The 24,031-nt window shown below is 44.0% G+C and overlaps 1 protein-coding gene across 1 annotated transcript; it reads right to left on the bottom strand.

Moving 5' to 3' along the window:
• Positions 1-8,889: 8,889 nt before the first annotated feature.
• Positions 8,890-10,191, bottom strand: LOC145393802 (uncharacterized). Its single transcript, XM_080267848.1, has one exon. It carries the CDS (start codon positions 10,189-10,191, stop codon positions 8,890-8,892), a length of 1,302 nt encoding a protein of 433 aa, XP_080123974.1.
• Positions 10,192-24,031: the final 13,840 nt, after the last annotated feature.

Here is a 24,031-nt window from a genome sequence, read left to right as displayed (position 1 = left end):
GAAGGAATGTTGCCTCCCTTGCATTATTTTACAGATATTTTTTTGGCAAATGCTCAGACGAAGTTGCGTCCATGGTGCCACCTCTCCATGCCTTCCCTCGTGCTACACGGGCATCTGGTAGCGCTCATGACTGGAATGTCACTCAACCATATTGCAGAACTTCTGCCTATCAGAATTCTTTCATTCCCAGAACTGCACCTCTCTGGAACTCGCTTCCCCAGAGTTGTTTTCCTCCAAATTTCAACCTACAACTGTTCAAGTCTAACTGTTACAGATATTTTATGAACAGAGGAAACCAGTAATCTGGTGTATGGATTATTTTTTTTCTCCATTTGTTTTTCCTTCCTCCGTTCTGTTATTAAAAAAAAAAAAAAAAAAAAAAAGTGGAGGAACGATTGGGCAAATATGAATTGGAGAAGATGGGGGAAGTGGAAGGTGTTTGCAGGATATTTACAGAAGAAATATGTGCAGCATGTGATGGTGTGTGGGATGAACAGAAGACGGAGGGGTGTGCAAGGAACAGCATGGTGGAATAAAGAGGTAAGACAGGCTGTGGCACAAAAGAAGAAAGCATACAATGAATGGATGAGAAATAGGGGCGTGGAAGAAGTTGAGAGGCGGAAGAGAGAGTAATATGTAGAAAGAGAGAGGTGAAAAGAATAGTAAGAGAGAGTAAGAAGAGAGCGGATAAGGAATGTGGAAGGAACTTGAGTGTAAAGTGGAGGGACTGTAAGAAAATGTTCTGGAGAGAAGTGAAAAGAGTAAGACAGGGTGGAAGTGAAGTTAGCAGGCGAGTGAAAGATAAAAATGGTAGATTACTAGTGGAGAAGAGAGAAAAAGTAATCAGATGGAGAGAGCACTTTAAGGAATTTTTGAACATAGAGGATGGAAGTAATGCGAGTATAAGTGGCTGGGAGGATGAGGGAGGTGAGAAGACAGGAAGAAATCAGTAGGATAGAAGGTGTGGAAACAATGAAGAAAGTTAAAATGGGGAAAGCCCCAGGAATTGATGAAGTGTGTGGTGAAATGCTGAATTATGCAGGAGAGATAGTAGTAGAATGGATGTGGAAAATGTGCAGATTGTCCTGGGAGGAAGGTAGAGTCCCTGATGATTGGAAGTCAGGTATAATTATTCCCTTGTACAAAGGAAAAGGGGAAAAAGAAGTGTCTGGTAATCATAGGGGCATCTGTCTTCTTAGTATAATAGGACAAGTGTATGGTAGGATACTTATTGACAGAGTTAGAGAAAGAACAGAGGAATTAGTTGGAGAAGAACAGGGAGGCTTTAGGAAGGGAAGAGGTTGTGTAGATCATATATTCATTCTTAGATCTTTAGTGGAAAAGTTTCTAGAGAAGGGAAAGAAGTTGTATGCGGCTTTCATGGATTTGGAGAAAGCATATGACAGGGTGGATAGACAAGGATTGTGGAAAGTATTAAGAATATATGGAGTAGATGGGAAGTTGTTGAATACTGTGAAGAGTATGTATGATGGTGCTAAGGCTGCAGGGCGTGTGGATGGTAAACTGAGTGAAGTTTTCTCTTTGAAGGTTGGGTTGAAACTGGGATGTGTCATGTCTACATGGTTGTTTAATCTGTACATGGATGGGGTAATTAAAAAGGTACAAGGTAGGATAGTGGATGTTGGAGTGGCCCTGGTGAGAGAGGGTAGTGTTTGGAAACTCCCTGTACTGTTTTTTGCAGATGATACTGTGTTGTTGAGTGAAGACGGAGAGCTGCAAGGCTTGGTGGATGAGTTTGGGAGAGTGTGTAAGAAACGGAATCTAAAGGTGAATGTAGGGAAGAGTAAAGTGATAGTCTTTGAGAGAGGTGAAGTCAGTGAATGTACAGTGAGGTTGGATGGTGAGGAATTGGAAAATGTGAGTACGTTTAAGTACTTGGGTAGTGTGATGAGTAAGGATGGAGGTTTGGAGAGTGAAGTGCTTATAAGCGTACAGCAGGGAAGAAAGGTTGCTGGTTCCTTGAAAGCAGTGATAAGAAACAGGGAAGTGAGCATGGAAGTGAAAAAGTTACTACATGACAGTATTGTGATACCATCTCTAACGTATGGAAGTGAATCTTGGACGTTGCTGGAAGGACACAAGTCAAGAGTGAGAGCAGTGGAAATGAGTTATTTAAGAGGAACCTGTGGAGTCACACGGAGAGACAGGCTGACAAATGAGAATATAAAGGAGCGTTGTGGTGTGGATGTGGATGTGATATGAAAAGTTAGGAGGAATACACTGAGGTGGTTTGGCCATGTGAAGAGGATGGAGGGTGAAAGACTGACGAAGAGAGTGTATGTGAGTGAGGTGGAGGGGGGAAGAGGGAGGGGGAGGCCGAGGATGAGATGGAGGGATGGGGTGGAGAGGCATATGAGAGAGGGGGGTGTGAGTTGGGAGCGGGGCAGTGAAATGGCGGGGGACAGGGAGACGTGGAGGCGAAGTGTTTGTGGCCACCCCGAACGGGATTGAGGCGTCTGGCACTCTATATATATATATATATATATATATATATATATATATATATATATATATTGTTACATAGCCTATGATTTCATTATCCCTTGTACAATTCTAACTTATGATACAGTTTTGTTCATCACTACATCATCCTTTGTATGATCCTAATGTACAGTATGCTGCATGTTTGTTCACGATTCGCCACGTGGCTTCCATAGTGATCAGCCTTGCGTGTTCTACCTCACTCCCCCCTTATCCCCCTCATAGTAGAGTAAGTCGTTCTTTCTGTTGTTCAGAGCAGGATTGTTAACTCTTCATCCTCTATGCCTTCATTTGCGCATCCTTCTTACAAGTTGAATCAAGCTCTGCCGGACCCCTATATAATGAGCTCAGTCTCTGCATTAGTTGCCACTTAGATCTACTCCTCATTCTGTTCACATCTCTGTCCTCCCCTGTACAGTATATTATTATTTTTGTGAGTGTTCAGGAAGTCTCCAGCCATCTAACTGCTGTATAATATGAGTATAAGTGTTATTACCATTTTTCTTGTACTGAATAGCCTAAGGCGTTAATTCGTGAGCCTGGTAAGGTTTTTATGATTCATATTGGTTCCATACTGTCAGCCAGTATTAGTAATATTTTGTATCTGTAATAATATTATATCTTGCTTTAACTGAGCATTATCCGGTTTTCTCATTTAATCAGGGCTGACTTAGATAAATTTGCTCTTGCTAATTTCGTGTTAATAGAGGCTATTGCAGTTAACCATATATGTAACCTGTTTTGCCATTACATTATCCTTATGAGTCCTGAATGTTTAGTTGTTAGTTTGAGCATTAAACTTGAACTTGTAATTTTACCTAAGTCTTTTGTTTTGAACCTGGAACTTTGCGGGACAGTAGTGATTTTAGTATTCTCACTTGAAGTGTTCATTATCTCTCTCTGTTCCGTAACATTAATTTGGTGACCTTTTATCAGGATATTCAGGATTTAATCATAAGGATATTGCTTGATATATTGTGACTGTGATTTATTCATGATGTCTACTGTTACTACTCTTGATGAAGCCAAAGATTTTTTGTCAAATGTGCAAACAGTGTGTGATGTACAAAACAGAACAAAGAATGAACTTAAGCTTGTTGCTCAACAATTGGGAATTGCTGTTCACTCTCATCATTCTAAAGATCAAATTGTTGGCATGATTAATAAAAGCTTGTTTAATGTAACTCCTCCAGATGAGCAAATGCAGATTGAAATAGCTAAGTTTCAGCTAGCCCTGGAGGAGGCTCGTGCTAAGGAGGCTGAGTTTCAGGCACGTGCTAAGGAGGCTGAATCTCAGGCTCGTATTCAGGAGGCACAAATTGAACTTGCTAGGATTCAGGCAGACCATGAGTATCGCATGAAACAAGGTGGAACTGGATCACCTAGCTCTGATGATTTTGATGTGGCTAAAAATGTTAAACTTGTCCCTCCTTTTAATGACTCTGATTTAACAAAGTATTTTCAGAACATTAAATTTATGTTTTCCTTTGCTGGCCGAGAAAGCAGTCTTGCCTCTGTCTTCCAGTCGCACCGGGACCTGTCAATACTCTGACTGGAGGTTGAGGGTGGAGAACCAGGAGGTGCTGTACAGGGAATCTAGGGAGTCGTCTATGAACGGGAGTGGAATAGCATCCTTGGTGGTTACATCATTAAGCTGGCATTAATCTACACAGAATTGCATTGTGCCATCCTTCTTCATGAGGATGACCGGGGAGGACCAGTGGCTGGTGGAGGGGGAAATGACTCCGGCCCCAATCATCTCTTGAACCTGGCAGTCTTTCTTTTCCCGCTGTTTCAGGTTCTTCGGCTGGGATGGCTGCTAGATCCGTGGGCCCGTCGTGTGGATCTCATGAGCCACATATGTGGTATGTCCAATACTGGTGGGTCCCGCTGCGAAAAGGTCCTAGAAATCCAGGAGGAGGCGACGGAGGGTGTCTGATTGGTGGGTGGAGAGATGGTCGGGAATGGGAGGCAGAGGGGTGGGGGAGCTGGAGGGGGAGGGGGTGCAGGGCTCGGCTTTCTCCATCTCTCCGATTAAGAGCCCTTTATGGAGGGTGAGGGGTGAGGGGGCAAGGTTGGCAATTCGGACTGCCGTGTGATGAGGGAGAAGGAAGGTTGGGGGCAGAAGGCAGGCCGAGATGGTTCCAGGTGGCAGGCGTTGGGAGAACTGGACGGATGTATCTTAGGGCCAGTTGAGGGGCACCCATGCTTCGTGGTGGGGGGGAATGGTGACAGCAGAGGAAATGGTGGTGGGGAACGAGGGAGGTGGGAAAGGGGGAAGGGAGGAGGGGGGGGTATGGAGTCTTCCGGCTGGGGCCATGGCGTGCAGGTGCAAATGGCCCAAGGGGAAAGGGGGGGTCGTGGGATTTCTGGAACTGGAACTGTCTGTTGCGGCACTCAATGGTGACTCTTAACATCTCTAGCAGGTCCAGCCCCAGATATCCGTCGTAACTGTGGCAGGAAGAGTCGAAAACAATGAACTTGTGGTGTGTTGATGTCAGTTGATCGGTGTCGACACGCAGGGCACGTGTTTCCCCACGGATCAGCAGGGGACCATCCCCCGCGTCCACCGGATGAGTAGCCATCGAGAGTAGTGGACCGAAGGTTGACTTATGATCAGAGAAGTAGTGACTATACAGGCGGGATGTGGCCACTCCTGTATCAACCAGAAGCCTGGCTTTCACCCCGTTCAGCTTTATCTTGTAAACTGGGGGGCGGTATTTGGGGGAAGTGGCCCCTGCCACTGTGGGAAGGTGCGGGGTGGTCCTAAAAAATCCAACAGATGGAGGCCTCCTTCTTCTTCCTCTGGCTCCTGCTCCCTGGGTTCGGTATCTTCCGCGAGTGCGGGTTCGTCCTCTGGCTCCTCGTTCTCCAAGGAGACTATGTCGGCCTGGGGTGGTGGTCTTTCACCTGGCAGCTTTCAATTGGTCTCTGACATCATGCAGTGGGCACCTGGAGTTGCAAGCAGAGAACTCCCAGGGATTCACCAGAATGAGGTTGGGGTTCTCCTTGTGACTGGGGCGCCGGTGGGTGGGGAGCGCCCTGGGCAGGCTGGGTGCTGGGGTGGGGCTGGGGTGGGGCATAGGCAGATGTGGCTTGACTGGAGGAGCCAGGATGTTCATGGGGAACTTTTTCACCACGTTGATTCGCTGGGGTGTTGGGCGGGAGGTCAGGAGGCGGTGTATGAGTTGGATATCCTTATCCATGTCTCCGGTAGGGTCATGGATTGTAAAATGCTCCTTGACCATGCTGGGGAGCACTCTGAGGAGCATATTGAAAGTGTGTTGCTCCAGGGTTTCATCATCTGCCTCCGGGTAGGCAACAGTGACCAGGCATCTGGCCTGCATTAGAGTGTCATCCAAATTGCCATCAAAAATTAGGCTATCCAACTGGGATAGCGCCACCACTTTACCTAGTGATGGGATGATGGCCTGAATCACGAGTTTCATGAAATTCTGCCAGGTGAGCCCCGAGACGATCTTGGGTGTGATATTGGCTGCTGCTTTACCCAGTAGTGGGAATATAACCACGATTTTGTGCTTGTCATCTTCGAACCCGATGTCTAGGAAAGGTTTAATAATTGCCAGGTACGTGTGAACATCATACTGTTTGGGGTCGAATTTAGGCAATTGCACATGGGGTTCGGTTGCCATTTTGCTGGTATTTCCTGATTACCTCTCTCGTATGCCCGGGTCAAGAACCACCACTGTCCACCAGTGTAATGCTAGATGTTTTAGGGTCGACTTCCCGTCCCTCTAATGCCTAGTGTGTAGCTGGGTTCCCTTTTCTAGACAGGAACTTACACAAATAAGAGAGAGGCAGGACACAAAAACTCAAGGCAACAACCTTACACGTGTATTGCTAAATTCTACAAGTGGAGTTGGTAGATATCACAGGAGTAATTATGCTGAACAATTATAAATCTTAGGCCTAGATTGTGGGTGTTAGTATCACGCAGGATACTACTCAAAACAAGATCGGGTAAGGTGAATAGCACTATAATCAGGAGTCGTAGGGCAGTGGGGCCAAATACTGTCACTTAGGGGAAGTCTAGGTTTTATCTATCGTGTGTTCACTAGGGTCATGGCACTGTTTTCACTGTTGGCAGTCTAACCTGTTTGTCCGTCGTGTCATTAATTATTGTTCTTGCACTGGAGCCTCCGTATGAACTTAGTGTGAGGCTGTATCACTAGATGTTAGCGTGTTCACTCAGACAGACACTTATTCCACTGCCCTGCCGTATTCATTATCAGCTGTTACTTTATATATTCCACCTTTCTTTTACACTAACACTGATGCTTTTCATTCTCTGACTTCTCGTATTCTGATATTTCACTGTTCTGCTCTTGCTTCACTGTATTACTTTCACTGTGCTTTCACTGTCACTCACTTTCGGGACTGGGTGAAATGGCGGTCAGGTTCATGGACTGCAGGAACAACTCAGCCTAACTACTGACAGGGCTGAGTTCTGCTGGGGGCCTCCATATTCAGGGGCCACAGGATCACGCGTGGGGGCGTCCTCTCTCGTCCGGGGCTGCTGGTGGCAAAGGGTCCCCTGCTCTTGGGGCAGGGGACCCTGATCCTCTGAGCGGGGGCCGAATGGCTGCCTGAACCTCTCGCTCAGGCACTATCGCAGTAATAAAACGAAGCATTGCTCTTTTTCCTTTAACTGACAGCAGAGAAAACAAACTTGAGTAACACAGAATGCAATGTAGGCTCAGAGTCCCTGCAGTCTAACTAGCTCGGTGTCCTTCTCTCCACTGCCTCACTCTCTCACCACCCTCATGCCAGCTAACCTCTGTCTGCCTCTACTATCGCCACCCGCCGTTTTGCTTCCCAAAACCATGACCCCCCCCCCCACCTGTGTAACTCCCAAACAGGCAGTACACTAAAGCCAAACTACTGACTCTTGAGACTCAAATGATGCGTAATGTATGTTATTCATACATCATTAATTGTACATCGTAAATTACACATTACATTCCCCCCTGATTTTCAAATCACAGAATATTATACATAATACATTAAGGTATATACATTACCTGATAACCTAATCACATACATTGCAGATTACACTTATTACATTATAAAATATACATTACATTTCCCTGAAGCCTCTTAACCACACAGGTCACATAATCGAGGTATTCTAATCCTCGAAGAACGTCTCTGGAGCTCACTTTCAGGCCCATTAACAGTTTCACCATGATCAGCTTCCACCATCTCATCAGCTCTGGCAGGAAGCTGAATAAGAAGTGCCACATCGTCAGTGTCCCCGGTGGAGGACTCAGCTCAAGTTCCCTGTGAGCTGCAGCGATGGAGATCTCTGAAGTGGCAAGGTACCCCATCTACTTCGACAGCTTGGTCAGACACTACTCTCATAACTGTACCTTTTTTATGTCTTTCATCACACCGAGGATTAGGCAGCTTTACCCAGACTTCTTCCCCAACTTGGTGGAGGCTGTCCACTTCTGGTTCATCCTCCCTGTGGGGGTCCACTTCGCGAACTCTGACTGAGTACCTGTACAGCATGTTGGCCGGAGCAGTTGACGATTTGCAGTCATCCTGAGGCATCAAATTGTACAAGTACACTGCTTCTGCTATGGAACAGCTCTTCCTTGCAGCAATGACCTTTATTGTACGATGGCACCTTTCGCCTATACCATTTCCAGAAGGAACATATGCAAGTCTAAAGAGGAGGCGCACACACCATCGCACTGCGAAGTTCGCAAACAACCTGCTTCAAAAGGCTGTATCATTGTCTGTTAACAGTTCTTCTGGCACCCCATGCTCACAGAACACTGCCTCCATCTGCTCAATAATGCTTGCACTGGTCTGAAGCCTCAGCCGACACCAAATAGCAAACTGTGATGGTCAACAGTTAGTAAGAGTCAGGTATGACCGGCCACCGTAGTGAGTAATATCCATGCCGACTCCCTGCCAAACTTTCTGAACGCCCAGGCTTCCCTTTTTCCACCTCACAGGTGCTGGGTCAATGGACTGGCATACTTCACAGTTGGTGACAACAGTTTGCACGTGCCACCTGGTGATTGTTGGGTTGGCTCGCTTTATTAAATAAAGTGTTCGTCTCACTCCTGGGTGACCTGCAGAATGATGTATCTTTGCAATCTCATCGCCAGTTACGCCAATGCCAGCTGCACACACAGGTCGTAGAGCTGCAGGACAGGCAGCGGAAAACTTCAGCCAACGTTGCAGCACACATTTCAGGTTATCAGCTTTATTGCTAGTGGAAGGAACAAGAGTGACTGTCAGCTGGAGACTGCACTCCTCTATCAACGACAGCACTATCCCTACTCTCCTCCGGATTAGCATCTCATTGGCTGCCTTGGTCTTGAGCCTGCTTCTTCCCAATAGGCCATCTGAAATCTAGCGATGAACTGTTGAGGAATCAGTCAGCAGCTCCACTTTCCTGACCTTCCAAGCCAAAGCAATGTTCAGGCCTTTTATGACGGCATCCAGTTCAGCCATGTTGATGTGACATGCAACATCCTTGCACAGCCAGCTGGCATCTTCAGTGATGCATCCATCAATCTCAACTTTGACATCGAGTGCCAAAGAGCTTGCGTCTACCCAAACCCTGGCCTCATCACCTTTGATGTCCCATTGCCCTCGCATGAGGTCATTCCTTCTGACTTCCTCCATCGGTGATATCTTCATCCCAGCTCTTAGTAGCATGATTCGTTCTCCTCTTAATGAAGGATGTTGCAACTTGCAGCCATCTGCACACAATTTAGTGGCCCACCAGCTTGGCCAGTAAGAGAATACTGACTGGCGCATCAGCACACTTGGCATACTGCCCACCTCGTTATCCCTTCTCCAAACAAGATGTCCCTGTTCCCCCCAGACTCTCAGGCCCAACACCCATGCTCCATCAGCAACTCGTTCATGTGGCTTACTCAACAGCACGAAGTTCCTTAGATGTTCTTCCATGTGACTGGCCTTGACAACAACATCATTCACAAAGTTATTGTCAATGTAAGTTGACGTCCCCCTTTTCACATTTGGATCTCGTGAAAGTACACAGTTCAAAATTGCTTTCATTACCAGTGATGCAGTGTTTAAGCCAAAACCTAAACGAATCAGGCAATACCTCCAACCCTCAATAATCACTGTCTGGTATGGCCAAAGAGATTCGTGGATCCTGACATGCAAGTATGCCTTTGTCAAGTCTATCACCGACACATTTATCCCTTGTTTGCGCCACTCCCGCAGTCTGTCTGCACATACGTCTGAGTTTCCTGTGAATACATTGATGTGCGAGTTTAGCTCTCTAAAGTCCATTACGGGCCATACTTTCCTTTTATCTTGCAGCACCGCTTCCAACAGTGGAATCAGTCCCTTGGGTGGTCCATATTTTTCTTCATCATGTGGAAGCAGCCAGCCATCTCTGATCCAGTGTGTTAACTCGTCTTCATACAAACCTCTCATTTCATGTGGCACTGAGTATGCCTCCATCTGATTCTGTAGAGCACCTGGCTCTTTGCCCCCCATCCACTTCCAAGCTGCTGTCCAAGAGATAGTCTCAGGGTCATAAGTTGCGCTGAAATCATACTCGTTGACTCCCACTATAACGTTGGCAACTGCGCAGACTGACGACTCTTCTAACCCAAAGCTCACACCACTCTCTGCATCAACTGTAACCCCTCCAAGCACCCTGATGCCATCCATTCCGAGAATAAACATGAATCCAAGGGGCATTAAAGTAGCCATATTCACACCGATGTCAGTTGAAGTTCCACTGCTAAGCTGGAGATGAACGATTCCTGTTCCTTTACACCACCACTCCTCCCCACTCACACTGACCAAACTGACAGCCCCCTTCCTCCATGCCATGCAACACAACACGTGGGCAATGCTCCGTGAACACTGGTGTCCACCAGCACACAATGCTGAATTCCATCCACTCTTAATACAGCACTTGGCAGCGCCTCACTCACTGGCCTTTTTGAGAGGATGCTGGCGCTGACGCCCCCTCTCCATGGTCGTTTCCGGGACCCTTGGAAACAATGTGGCCGAAACCATTGCATTGGTAGCATCGCACATGTTGCCGAGAGCGACCTTCAACATCCCTCATTGCCCCTTCATTCCCTGTGTTACCTTGATGGAGAGCTAAACAGTCCCTAGTGAGATGATTTGGACTGTTGCACACATAACATCTTCTACTGGTAGCAGCTACACAAGACTCATCACCAGTCCTCGCTGAGGTGCCAAGGCACATTTCTGATGTTTCAAGGGGTCTGTCATCCCTGATGACCGCCCTTGCCTTTGCAAGAATCCGGTCCAGGTTGAGATCTTCCATACACGACCCCACCCTTAGAAACTGACGAATGTTCTCTGGCAGCCCAGCCACGAAAGCACAGGTGAGCGCCTTATCAGTCAACCCGCCAAACAGGGATGCCAGGTGCCGCAGTTCTGCCAAGAACACATCTGGCAACTCACCACTCCATAACTTCCTGCTGATGAACTGTTCATAACCTCGTATGGATCCACGGCAAATGCAGCCACCAATGCCTTCTTCATCTTCTCGGTTGTCTTTTTGTCTGTCTCTGACAGCTGCAAGTACACAGCGAAGGCACCCCCAGTGAGGCGGAGAGGGATCATGCTTGCCACATCCATGACACCTCGTAGTTTACACACGAGTTCCAGTTTTTCCAGCCACTCCACCACAGGCTGTGTACCACTGCCATCATACTCTGGAATCAACTTCAAGTGAAAGTAATCCTCAGGAACCTTTCCTTCCATACTGCCTAGATAGCTTGTGGCAGTAATAAAACGAAGTGTTGCTCTTTTTCCTTTAATTGACAGCAGAGAAAACAAACTTGAGTAACACAGTATGCAATGTAGGCTCAGAGTCCCTGCAGTCTAACTAGCTCGGTGTCCTTCTCTCCACTGCCTCACTCTCTCACCACCCTCATGCCAGCTAACCTCTGTCTGCCTCTACTACCGCCACCTGCCGTTTTGCTTCCCAAAACCATGACCTCATCCCCACCTGTTTAACTTCCTAACAGGCAGTATGCTAAAGCCAAACTACTGACTCGTAAGACTCAAATAATACGTAATATACATTACTCATACATCATAAATTGTACATTGTACATTACACATTACAGGCGCCTGACGGAGGACAACGGTCTCTGGCATCGGGATGTAGGGATGTCCCACCGGGGGGTCATGAGTCGGTCTGAAGGTCCCGTGGGTTGCGGTCTTTGGTGGTCGGGGATGCCGTCAGGAGCGGGCTGCGGCATTGGCCTCCGTTGGGGTCCGTTGGGCGAGTCCCCTCAGGAACCGGCTGCAGCGTGAAGAGCCCGGTGGTGGTTACGGGGCCTTTCCAGTAGTCCTCCAGGCTGGGGCCTCCCTCTGGGTCATAGTCTTGTGTTGGGGATTCAGCACCTGACGGAGGAGTGGCTACCAGCCGTCTCCTGCCGTAGGGCGCGGCTATCCTCCATCGCAAAGGCCTCGTTACTGGACGTGGCCTGGGGAAGGGAGCGGCTACAGGCCGACTCAAGGACACCTTTGGAGTGGCTACCAGCTGTCTCCTGACGAAGGTGGGAGTGGCTACCAGCCATCTCCTGGTTACCTCCGGAGTGGCTACCGGGTGTCTCCTACAGGAGGGTCGAGCAGCTACAGGCCGTCTCTGTTAGGGCACCTTCAGAGCGGCTACCGGCCGTCTCCTGACAAAGGTGGGAGCGGCTACCAGCCATCTCCTGTAGGAGGGTCGAGCATCTACTGGCTGCCTCTGTTAGGGCACTTTTGGAGTGGCTACTGGCTATCTCCTGTAGGAGGGTCGAGATGCTACAAGCCTTCTCTTTAAAGGCATCTTCAGAGCGGCTTCTGGCCATCTCCTGATGAAGGCAGGAGCGGCTACTGGCCGTCTCCTTATTACCTTCATAGCGGCTGCAGGCCATCTCCTGTAGGAAGGTTGAGTGGCTACCGGCCATCTCAGAGGTGCTGACTGGAGCTAGAGTAATAGCCCCACCCTGTGGTTGTCGGTGGTCGTCTCGCCTGGAAGGTAGTTTCGCTTTCCTGCTGTGGTGGCGGTGGGCGGGCTCTGGGTCATAGGGGCACGCGGTCCGGACGGACTTAAGTACCTGTTGCCTGGAGTCAGGTCACGCTCTATTTGCCCCTCTGTTAGCTCCTTGTGGGGGTGTTGGGCTGTCCCCCATGAGACTATACTGCATTTTACTAACAATAACGGTCTATAAATTTATAAAGGTTAATGATAACAAAAGGCTAGGAGAAAATCAGTCTCTAATCAGTCTACAAAATTTAGTAATTAAAAAAAAAAATCTAGGAGAAACCCAATCTGGTATGTTATCGGGCTACAAGGGATAAGAAGGTGAGAACCTGGTTGACGGCATTACCCACTTCTCCATACCACAGACCAGACCAGCTATGATAAATCCCAGCAGAAGGAGAGACAGTGGACCTTGTAGATGCGTAATGGTGATTTTAACATTACGACTACTGCCACCAAACTTATCTGGCCCTTCACTGAGCTGCCCCAGCTTCTGTATTCGTTGCTGGTTCTGCTGTGCTGTATTGCTGGTGTGGGCAACCTTCGCCAGTGTCTCCTTCTCCCACCACATGTACAGTCCAGCCTAGGAATGTGAAGACATGTATATTGTCGTTTTCCAAATGTATTTTGAGAGTGCATTGGATATCTTCTATCGCGATTTTTATTCTATACCAAAAACTGAACACACACACACACACACACACACACACACACACACACACACATATATATATATATATATATATATATATATATATACCTATCTCTCTCTCTCTCTCTCTCTCTCTCTCTCTCTCTCTCTCTCTCTATATATATATATATATATATATATATATATATATATATATATATATATATATATACAGTATATATATTGCCAGACGCCTTAATCCCGTTAAGGGTGGCCACAAACAAATCACCTCCATGTTGCCCTGTCCCCCGTCATTTCACTGCCCCACTTCCAGCTCACACCCGACTCTTTCATATACCTCTCCACTCCATCCCTCCATCTCATCCTTGGCCTTCCCCTCCCTCTCCTCCCTTCCACCTCATTCACGTACACTCTCCTCGTCAGTCTCTCGCTCTCCATCCTCTCCACATGGCCAGACCACCTCAGTGTGTTTTTCCTAACGCTTGCTATCATATCCACATCCACAACGGTCCTTCACTTCATTTGTCAGGCTGTCTCTCCATGTGAGTCCATATGTTGCTCTCAAATAACTCATTTCCACTGCTCTCTCTCTTGACTTGTGTCCCTCCAACAAGGTCCAAGCTTCACTTCCATACGCCAGAGTTGGTATCACAATACTGTCATGCAGTAACCTTTTCACTTGCATGCTCACTTCCCTGTTTCTTATCACTGCTTTCAAGGAATCAGCAACCTTTTTTCCTTGTTGTACCCTTTCAAGCATTTCACCCTCTAAACTTCCATCCTTATTCATCACACTACCCAAGCACTTAAACGTACTCACATTTTCCATTTCCTCCTCATCCAGCCCCACTGTACATTCACTGGCTTCGTTTCTCTCGAAGACCATAACTTTACTCTTCCCTACGTTCACCTTTAGATTCCGTTTTTTACACACTCTCCCAGACTCATTCACCAAGCCTTGCAGCTCCCCTTCGTCTTTACTTAACAACAGAGTATCATCTGCAAACAATAGTTCAGGAAGTTTCCGAACACTGTTCTCTCTCATTACGGCCACTCCAACATCCACTGCCCTACTTTGTATCATCTTTATAACCCCACCCATATACAGATTGAACAACCATGAAGACATGTCACATCCCTGTTTCAATCCAACCTTCAAATATAAAAATTCGCTCAATTCACTATCCACACGCACTGCAGCCTTAGCACCCTCATACATACTCTTCCTAGTATTCAATAGCTTCCCATTTACTCCATATATTCATAATATATTCCACAATCCTTGTCTATCAGCTCTGTCATATGCTTTCTCCAAATCCATGAAGGCTGCATACAACTTCCTTCCCTTCTCTAGAAACTTTTCCACTAACGACCTAAGAATGAATATCAGATCTACACAACCTCCTCCCTTCCTACTAATGGTGATGATGATGATGAATCAAGTGACGGCATCCACGGAGTGGAATGATGCATCATGCCCATAGACCAAAGGGAAAACTGCAAACTTTTAATCATACAATAGTGCTTTCTTTTTGGCTTTCAGGCGCAATTCAGCGTTCCACCCTGTGAACGCCTTCACTTGATCAAAATTCAAAATTTCAACAAATAATAATAGCAACACGTACTGTAACATTTTCAGGAGTATTATAATTAAAAAATAAATATGGTAGGAAGCAACAACTTCTAATATATGTAAATTTCCCACAACAAATTACGGTACGAAGCAAGTATTTGATAGTAATGGAAGCCTCACAAAAATGATGGTACCGAGTAAGTCTGTTTTAAAAAACTTCCACGAAAAATGATGGTAACCAGTTAAAATTTTATCATTATTTTTTATTACAGCAAAAGTTGAGAGTAAGAACAAACATTTAGATCCATCATAGACTTTTCAATGAACAATGATGATAGGTAGTAAGAAAATGGTCAGTAGTAAAAAAAAAAAAAATGATTGTAGCAAGTAATAATTTGACAATGCTAGAAACTCCAACAAAATTTGATGGCACCAGGTAACACTAAAATCATTTAACCCCTAACCACCTAGTGTTGGTCAGAACTGTAAATTAAATTGGTGGCTCGGTGGCGCCGGGGGTTGGTAGGAACTGCACTTGTTTTCCCAACACAGTTTGAAGTGGCAACCACTTTATCTCATCACCAAAAGGTCCGGGGAGACCCCCATCAGCCCGCCTAACCATACCTCACTCATCTCTGTGACTTTTTCTGGCGTAGGACGATCTTTTCTTAACCTGGTGTAGGAAGATTCTTTCTTAAGCCTCATGTGAACTTTTGCCTCATCTACCCCTACCAAGCCTCTTTCCAAGGACAATAGGAAAGGAATCAGTGACAGTGCCATAGGGCACACCTTGAACACCACTGTGCTTAGTTTATCTAGGAATGGAGAAGTTATCACGTTGACAGCAAAGCCAGAGCCGAGACCGCGGGCAGACGCACAAACACATCCTGTTCTCGCGGCGAAAATTAGTCCTCTTTCTCACGTCATTACTCATCAACGCAAAGAGCTACAAACCTGGGGATACATTCTTTCGCATGAAGAAGAGTTGATGACTAATATGGTCTTTAATTCACTTCCCTAACTTCTACAGTTTCTGAGATATAAGGTTAGAAGTAAAGCTTTTTTTTTTTTTTTTTCGTACTGAGGTGAGGAGCAGATTTTAGTCCTCTGTCCAGGGGTTAAAGAAATTTTCACAGAAGATGATGGTAGTATAGACTATTAAATCCATTTTTTAAATATTCCCTGACAAAATTATGGTACTGTGATATAGTATTTATTTTCGAGATACTTCGAGTGAATACTGTGAGTGTAATAAGTGAATCACGGCATTCGACCACAGTTCAATAAATCATGTATTGTACTGTATAATAGCTGATGATAATGCCGATAATTACGATTGAGCGAGCGAAGTAAGCAGGCGATGTTTACTCTTAGTTATGTTTGGAAATGAGCTGCCTGGCCCGACCCGGTCCGACCCGACCGCCACTCTAAGCAGAATCTAATAACTTTACTCCTACGTGAAGAAGAGTTGAAATTCTTTCTGCTTATGATACAGTCACTGAATAAATGTTGTAATCAAGTAAAAACTCGCCCATAAAGGCTTAGGAACTCCTTGGGATCTCAAGTTTTCCAAGGAAGTGTTCAGCTCTAATCAGAGAACGCCTTAATTATGAAGTCAAATAAAAGACTTTCCGTCACAACACTATTTTTTTAGCATCAGCTCTAGCAATTAAATATCGGAAATACCGCCAATAATTATAAATCAGAAGGAAATTGTGATAACATGGCACTCGCTCACACGCTCGTCACGTGCTTACAAAGATCAATTTACTGGTTGATGTTGCTAATGATGATGATGTAGGGATCAGTATATGAATGATAAATGGATGTATGAATGATGAGTGGGTGTATCTACAAATAGATAATATATTATGGATGGACAGATGATAATGGTCTAAAATCAACTCACCTCCCTTATAGCCAGAATGTACTTGTCAAAAAGATGTTTATATGGAGCATCGTGCGGCAGTGGCCAGGCGTTAGCAGCAGGCATGATCCTCTCTCTGCCAACGTACACCGACTGAGATCCGTCTGCATTGGTGAAGTTCTGGGCGATGATGAACTTGAGGTAGATCGGGGTTTCGATGTGAGCCTGCCTAAGAGAGAGAGAGAGAGAGAGAGAGAGAGAGATTATTGCAGCCTCTGTCATTATACCGTTGTTACATGTGCGTGGTTTTAATCAACTCTGGGGACAGTTATTACATGGAACAGTTATGATTAAGTGGAGAGGGGTGAGTTGCCAACTAACGTCGGTCATGGTAAGCTCCTCAAAAAATTATTACAGACAAAAAAATATATATATATAATAATATATTCGCAGCCCCTTAAGGTGTAAGGGTTGGCAGAAAACCAGATCCAACGAAGTTTGACTCTTACACAAACAGAAAATATAGGTAACTAATACTGTATGTTTGTTACAGAGGATGACACTAATATAAAAAATACTGTTTTTACAGTAACTCGGGTCAGATTTTCATCCACCTGCAGCTTATTTTTCGTAGCTCAGTAGCAGAGACAATACTGCAATTGTACATACTTTCCATAGCACTTCTTTGTGACTAGCACCATATCCAAGTGTCAGTCAATTTTTAGAAATCAGCGTTCAAGGTGGAGAAATGTTAATGTTAGGCAAAGTTAGCATAAAAAAGTAGCATGGCCTAGTGTAACACATACAGTACATTTGAATTTGTGATTTGTAATTCGCGTAACATACAGTAAAAATTGTTCATTCATCCGGCCTTCCTCAATATCCGCTTGAAATGGTATTGACGTACTTGAACTATATTGTGTTGGCAATATAAATATCTGCAAGATTCATACCCCTTCCCCGCCCATTAGGGTAAATCAATCGTAGACATTATGCCCACCACTCGAAATAACCGTCATACTTTCTCTATAATAATATAATGCCACCATGTTTAAACTTTTTCGAAATTTACTAGGGTAATTTACTGAAAGGTAATTTCATCAAAGTATACATCAATCCTATGGCAGTATATTCTCTGCTGTATGCAAAGCTCTCAGTTCCCCAATTACCAGTTGACGTTAAACAATCAGCTTCAGATAAAGTCTATACCTCAGTGATTGTCATAGTGCACAAATAAGAAACCAATGAAATTAATAAGTTAATAAGTAAAAATCACTTACCTCATAACGAAAGAGTTTCTGAGACCTTCAAATGTAGACACTCCAAAGTATATTAGGCGACCAACTTCTTGAAGGATTTTTGATGTCGAATGCAAAAAGACGTCTTTGTAGGCTAAGCCGTATGAATCGAAAGTGATTCTGAAAAAAAAAAAAATGAGAATAATACTTGTTATTTATAGTGGTGCTGCGTTTGTTGACTTTTTTTTTTTTTTTTGCGTTGGTAAGAAACTGAGAAAGTGCCACGGAAACACCCTGTAATGTTTTTATTTGATTTCAGATAAAAATTCCTGAACATGAAATAGAAAATTACTTCAGAGCTGGGTCAGATAATTAAAGATGTCAGGAACAAGTGCTCATCGTGTGCTGTTAGGCGGTGTGGTCATAAGAGAGAGAGAGAGAGAGAGAGAGAGAGAGAGAGAGAGAGAGAGAGAGAGAAAGTGGGGGGTGCTGGAAAGGCTGATGAGAGATTAATAAATGTGGTTAGCAGTTTACAAATTAAACTGGTGTGAGGAATAGTATGACGGTAAGGAGGTGGTGGAGTATGCCATGAGATAAACTTCGAACCACAAAAGCCTGAGCAGGAAGTGAATTGCGTGTATGGAATAAGTAAAGGAGGAAAAGGAAAGAAATGGTGTATGACAAGGACAGCTCCCTCTCAAGTAATCTATGACAAGCAAGTTTTGAATTTAAGGGTCATTTAGTCACATTTTGGGCCCCTGTGTGAAATGACTGTTGAAATGGTCCAACAATGACTTCATTAATATATAGGTTTTAATAATGATGAAAATATGTTAGTATTTCTGCCTAATAGTTCTGGTATTTAAGCTCATTTGGAAATGAGCTGAAAATAAAGGTAATACACACACACACACACACACACACACACACACATATATATATATATATATATATATATATATATATATATATATATATATATATATATATGTGTGTGTGTGTGTGTGTGTGTGTGTGTGTGTGTGTGTGTGTATTAAGAGAAGAGTAGAGGATAAGAGGAAGAAGTGGCTAGAGTGGTCACAGGACCATAGGCGTACGAGCCAGGGGGGCTGGGGGGGCTGCAGCCCCCCCAAGATTTGGGCAGAAACAAATTTTTCGGGCAGAGTAACCAATGTAGTAGGTCTATTCAACTGGCAGATCGTGAGCTAAATCCTGTCCTTGAGTGTTTTTTCTTTTCATATATGAAATTTTACTTTTCCCTTAAAAAAAGAAATGCCGTAACGGTCCTTTTCTGTACTGTTTAAAAATATTTCTTAGTTCTTACTGTTTATAAATAAACTATCAGCCAGTGTTGACAGGCTGAGCTGGATGCTCGTGTCCGTACTGTCCGTTCGTAAATTACGTAATAGTGGACAGGCTCATAAGTCATAAACTGTACGTGTCTAGGACGGGAGAACAAGTACACACTATGCGTCGGCCGAGTCCCCAAGACCCGCCCGCCAGTTTGCTCAGGGCTTGAGTGGAAGCTGCACAGTGACACATATCCGGACTTATTCTTTAAAATCCTTAAGTATCACACGATGGTCATGCAGGTGGGAAGCCGTGAAAAGTGTTCACGAGCAAATTGAGAGAATTGTAAAAGCTCTCATTCAGCTAGCAGATGATAAAGATCCCAAGACATACTCTGATAGTCGTGCACTTCTTTCTGCAATCTGTGACTTTGAGTTCATTCTTGGACTCTGTATCCTCAAAGTCATTCTTTCAAACACCAACAGTCTGAGCAGATACTTACTGTCCAAAAATATGGATGTCATCACTGCTCACCGAAATGCAGATCTTACCATCAGGACATTAGGAGAATGTCGTAATGATGATAGCTTTGACAAGATCTGGCAAAGGGCTGACCAAATCAGCCAAAACATAAAATCTTGGATTGAAAACACAAGATTCAACTTCTGTGATGCACGGATACCTCGAAAAGAACCATTTCGTCGATTGCAAGCCCTTGTAGGAGAATTGACAGGGATGGATGCCCAACCACTGACACCAGTACAGCATCATCGTGTCAACACATAATACAATTCAATTGACAAGGTCCTGTCAGAACTGGAAGTTCATTTTAAAGGGTAGTGATCAAGATGTTCTGTGTGCTCTTGGTGCCATTGCAATAAGTGATTCACCATCACAAAGTGACTATGAACTAGTTGCAAACTTTTATGGCCTGGACAAGGATCTGATTGAAGCAGAACAGAGACTTTTCTTTAAGTTTAAGAAAAGGCGACAAGGAGTCTTCCTCAAGACAGCATCAGATGTTGTCCAGTTTCTACACGAAAATGAACTGTCAGAAATGGTACCCGAGTTCATGAAAGTTGTATTTCTTTTGGCTGTCCTCCCTGCTATTTCATGTTCTGCAGAGAGGTCTTTCAGTGGACTTCGTAAGCTGAAATCCTACCTTCGCAGCACCATGGGTCAAGCAAGAGTTAGCTGCCCAGCACTTATCAACATAGAAAGAGAATATGCTACTAGAGTGATTGAAGAAGATATGGACAAAATTATAGATGTTTTTGGAAAAAGAAAGGGACGTGAAAAATATTTTTTCTAACTTGATTTTTTCTGTAAGTTTTAACTTTATTATGGATAGGAAAAGAAGCACTTTATTTTTCTAATCATGTTTTAATTTAGTATGAAGGTGAACTATAATTTACTGCAATTTTTTATAATTACTATATTTATACCATTCAACCATTGCAATTTATTTCAGTAACAGCTATTATTTATTTAGTATATTACATTGAAAAGTATAACCCATACTAATTACTCAGTTCAATTTTATACTGTAGGCTTTATGTAATACTTATAAATGTGGGTGAAATTTAGCAGTTCAGTTAACCTTCATTTTTACATGGTGTGTAGAATAAATGTGCAATGTCTTCATGAAGTGTGGTTTCTTCCTTCACACACACACACACACACACACACATATATATATATATATATATATATATATATATATATATATATATATATATATATATATATATATATATATATATACATATATATATATATATATATATATATATATATATATATATATATATATATATATATATATTAAATAACAGAACGGAGGAAGGAAAAACAAATGGGGAAAAAAAATAATCCATACTCCAGATTACTGGTGTCCTCTGTTCATAAAATATCTGTAACAGTTAGACTTGAACAGTTGTAGGTTGAAATTTGGAGGAAAACAACTCTGGGGAAGCGAGTTCCAGAGAGATGTAGTTCGGGGAATGAAAGAATTCTGATAGGCCGAAGCTCTGCAATATGGTTGAGGGACATTCCTGTCATGAGCGCTACCAGATGCCCGTGTAGCACGAGGGAAGGAATGGAGAGGTGGCACCATGGACGCAACTTCGTCTGAGCATTTGCCAAAAAAATATCTGTAAAATAATGCAAGGGAGGCAACATTCCTTCTTACTTGCAGGGGAGGTAGTTTATATGTAATGGCAGGGTTATTAATGATTCTAACAGCTTTATTCTGAATTTTGTCTAGTTGTCTTAATGCAACCTCTCCACAACCATTCCACAAGGGTGAGCAATATTCAAGCTGAGAGAGCACATGACTCTTATAAATTATAGCTAACTGCTCATTGGCGAAGAAGTTACGGACTCTGTACAATAATCCAAGTTTCTTTGAGGCGGTTTTAGCAAGTGATCTGACATGAGAGGTCCAGCTGAGGGCACTGTTAAGTGAGACACCAAGAATTTCAATATTTTTGGAGATGGGAATATTAGTAGCACTGAAGGTAATGTACGAATCTGGTAATATCTGTCTATTAGTAAACTGTATATATTTAGTTTTACTAGCATTTAAAGAGACAAGGTTGTTTTGTCCCCATTCACTGATTGTAGATAGATCTTGATTTATCGAGATGGCTGTACTGAGTTGAGAGGTAGAGATATTAGACTTTGTAAATGGATGTCTGAGTGTGAATGAACTATGTAGTGTTGAGTCATCTGCATATGAGTGAATGGGATTGTGAGTGACAGATAAGAGATCATTAATATGAACCAGAAATAGGGTTGGCGCCAGAACTGATCCCTGTGGCACGCCGGCGTAAATTGAGTGGAAATTCGAATATACATCATCTACTTTTACTCTTATTTTCCTGTCACTAAGATAAGAAGAAATCAAAGGAACAAAAGACGTTAGTCCATAGCAAGGGAGTTTGAACAGCATATACATATAAATATATATATATATATATATATATATATATATATATATATATATATACCCTTCCAAACACTTCGCCCTCCAAACTTCCATCCTTACTCATCACACTCCCCAAGTACTTAAACACGCTCACATTATCCATTTCCTACTCAACCAACCTCACTGTGTGATCAGTGACTTCATTTCAATCGACAACCATAACTTTGGTTTTCCCTACATTCACCTTTAGATACCCCATCCATATACAGATTGAACAACCATGGAGACATGACATATCCCTGTTTCAATCCAACCTTCTATCTATCTATCTATTGCCAGACGCCTCAATCCCGGTTGGGGTGGCCACAAACAAATCGCCTCCAAGTCGCCCTGTCCCCCCCATTTCACTGCCCTGCTCCCAACTCACACCCCCCTCTCTCATATACCTCTCCACCCCATCCCTCCATCTCATCCTCGGCCTCCCCCTCCCTCTTCCCCCATCCACCTCACTCACATACACTCTCTTCGTCAGTCTTTCACCCTCCATCCTCTCCACATGGCCAAACCACTTCAGTGTGTTCCTCGTAACGCTTCCTATCACATCCACATCCACACCACAACGCTTCTTTATATCCTCATTCGTCAGCCTGTCTCTCCATGTAACTCCACAGGCTCCTCTTAAATAACTCATTTCCACTGCTCTCACTCTTGACTTGTGTCCTTCCAACAACGTGCAAGCTTCACTTCCATACATTAGAGTTGGTATCACAATACTGTCATGTAGTAACTTTTTCACTTCCACGCTCACTTCCCTGTTTCTTACCACTTCTTTCAAAGAACCAGCAACCTTTCTTCCCTGCTGTACTCTTTCAAGCACTTCACCCTCCAAACCTCCATCCTTACTCATCACACTTCCCAAGTACTTAAACGTACTCACATTTTCCAATTCCTCACCATCCAACCTCGCTGTACATTCACTGACTTCACCTCTCTCAAAGACCATCACTTTACTCTTCCCTACATTCACCTTTAGATTCCGTTTCTTAAACACTCTCCCAAACTCATCCACCAAACCTTGCAGCTCCCCTTCGTCTTCACTCAACAACACAGTATCATCTGCAAACAACAGTACAGGGAGTTTCCAAACACTATCCTCTCTCACCAGGGCCACTCCAACATCCACTACCCTACCTTGTACCTCTTTTATTACCCCATCCATGTACAGATTGAACAACCATGGAGACATGACACATCCCTGTTTCAACCCAACTTTCAAAGAGAAAAATTCACTTAGTTCACCATCCACACGCACTGCAGCCTTCACACCATCGTACATACTCTTCACAGCATTCAACAACTTCCCATCTACTCCATATATTCTTAACACTTTCCACAATCCTTGTCTATCCACCCTGTCATATGCTTTCTCCAAATCCATGAAAGCTGCATACAACTTCTTTCCCTTCTCTAGAAACTTTTCCACTAAAGATCTAAGAATGAATATATGATCTACACAACCTCTTCCCTTCCTAAAACCTCTCTGTTCTTCTCCAACTAATTTCTCTGTTCTCTCTCTAACTCTGTCAATAAGTATATACACTTTTCCTATTATACTAAGAAGACAAATGCCCCTATGATTACCACACACTTCTTTTTCCCCTTTTCCTTTGTACAAGGGAATAATTATACCTGACTTCCAATCCGCCAGGACTCTACCTTCCTCACAGGCCAATCTGCACACCTTCCACATCCATTCTACTACTATCTCTCCCTCATGCTTCAGCATTTCACCACACACTCCATCAATTCCTGGGGCTTTCCCCGATTTAACTTTCTTCATTGCTTCCACAACCTCTATCCTACTGATTTCTTCCTGTCTTCTCACCTCCCTCCTTCTTCCAGCCATTCCCCAGCCACTTATACTCGCATTACTTCCATCCTCTA

This window comes from Coenobita brevimanus, chromosome 25, assembly GCF_032717465.1.
Source record: "Coenobita brevimanus isolate Jiangsu-jjx chromosome 25, ASM3271746v2, whole genome shotgun sequence".
NCBI classification, from domain to species: domain Eukaryota; kingdom Metazoa; phylum Arthropoda; class Malacostraca; order Decapoda; family Coenobitidae; genus Coenobita; species Coenobita brevimanus.
Note: the sequence above shows the minus strand (reverse complement) of the source record. Positions and strands in the feature narration are given on the sequence as shown.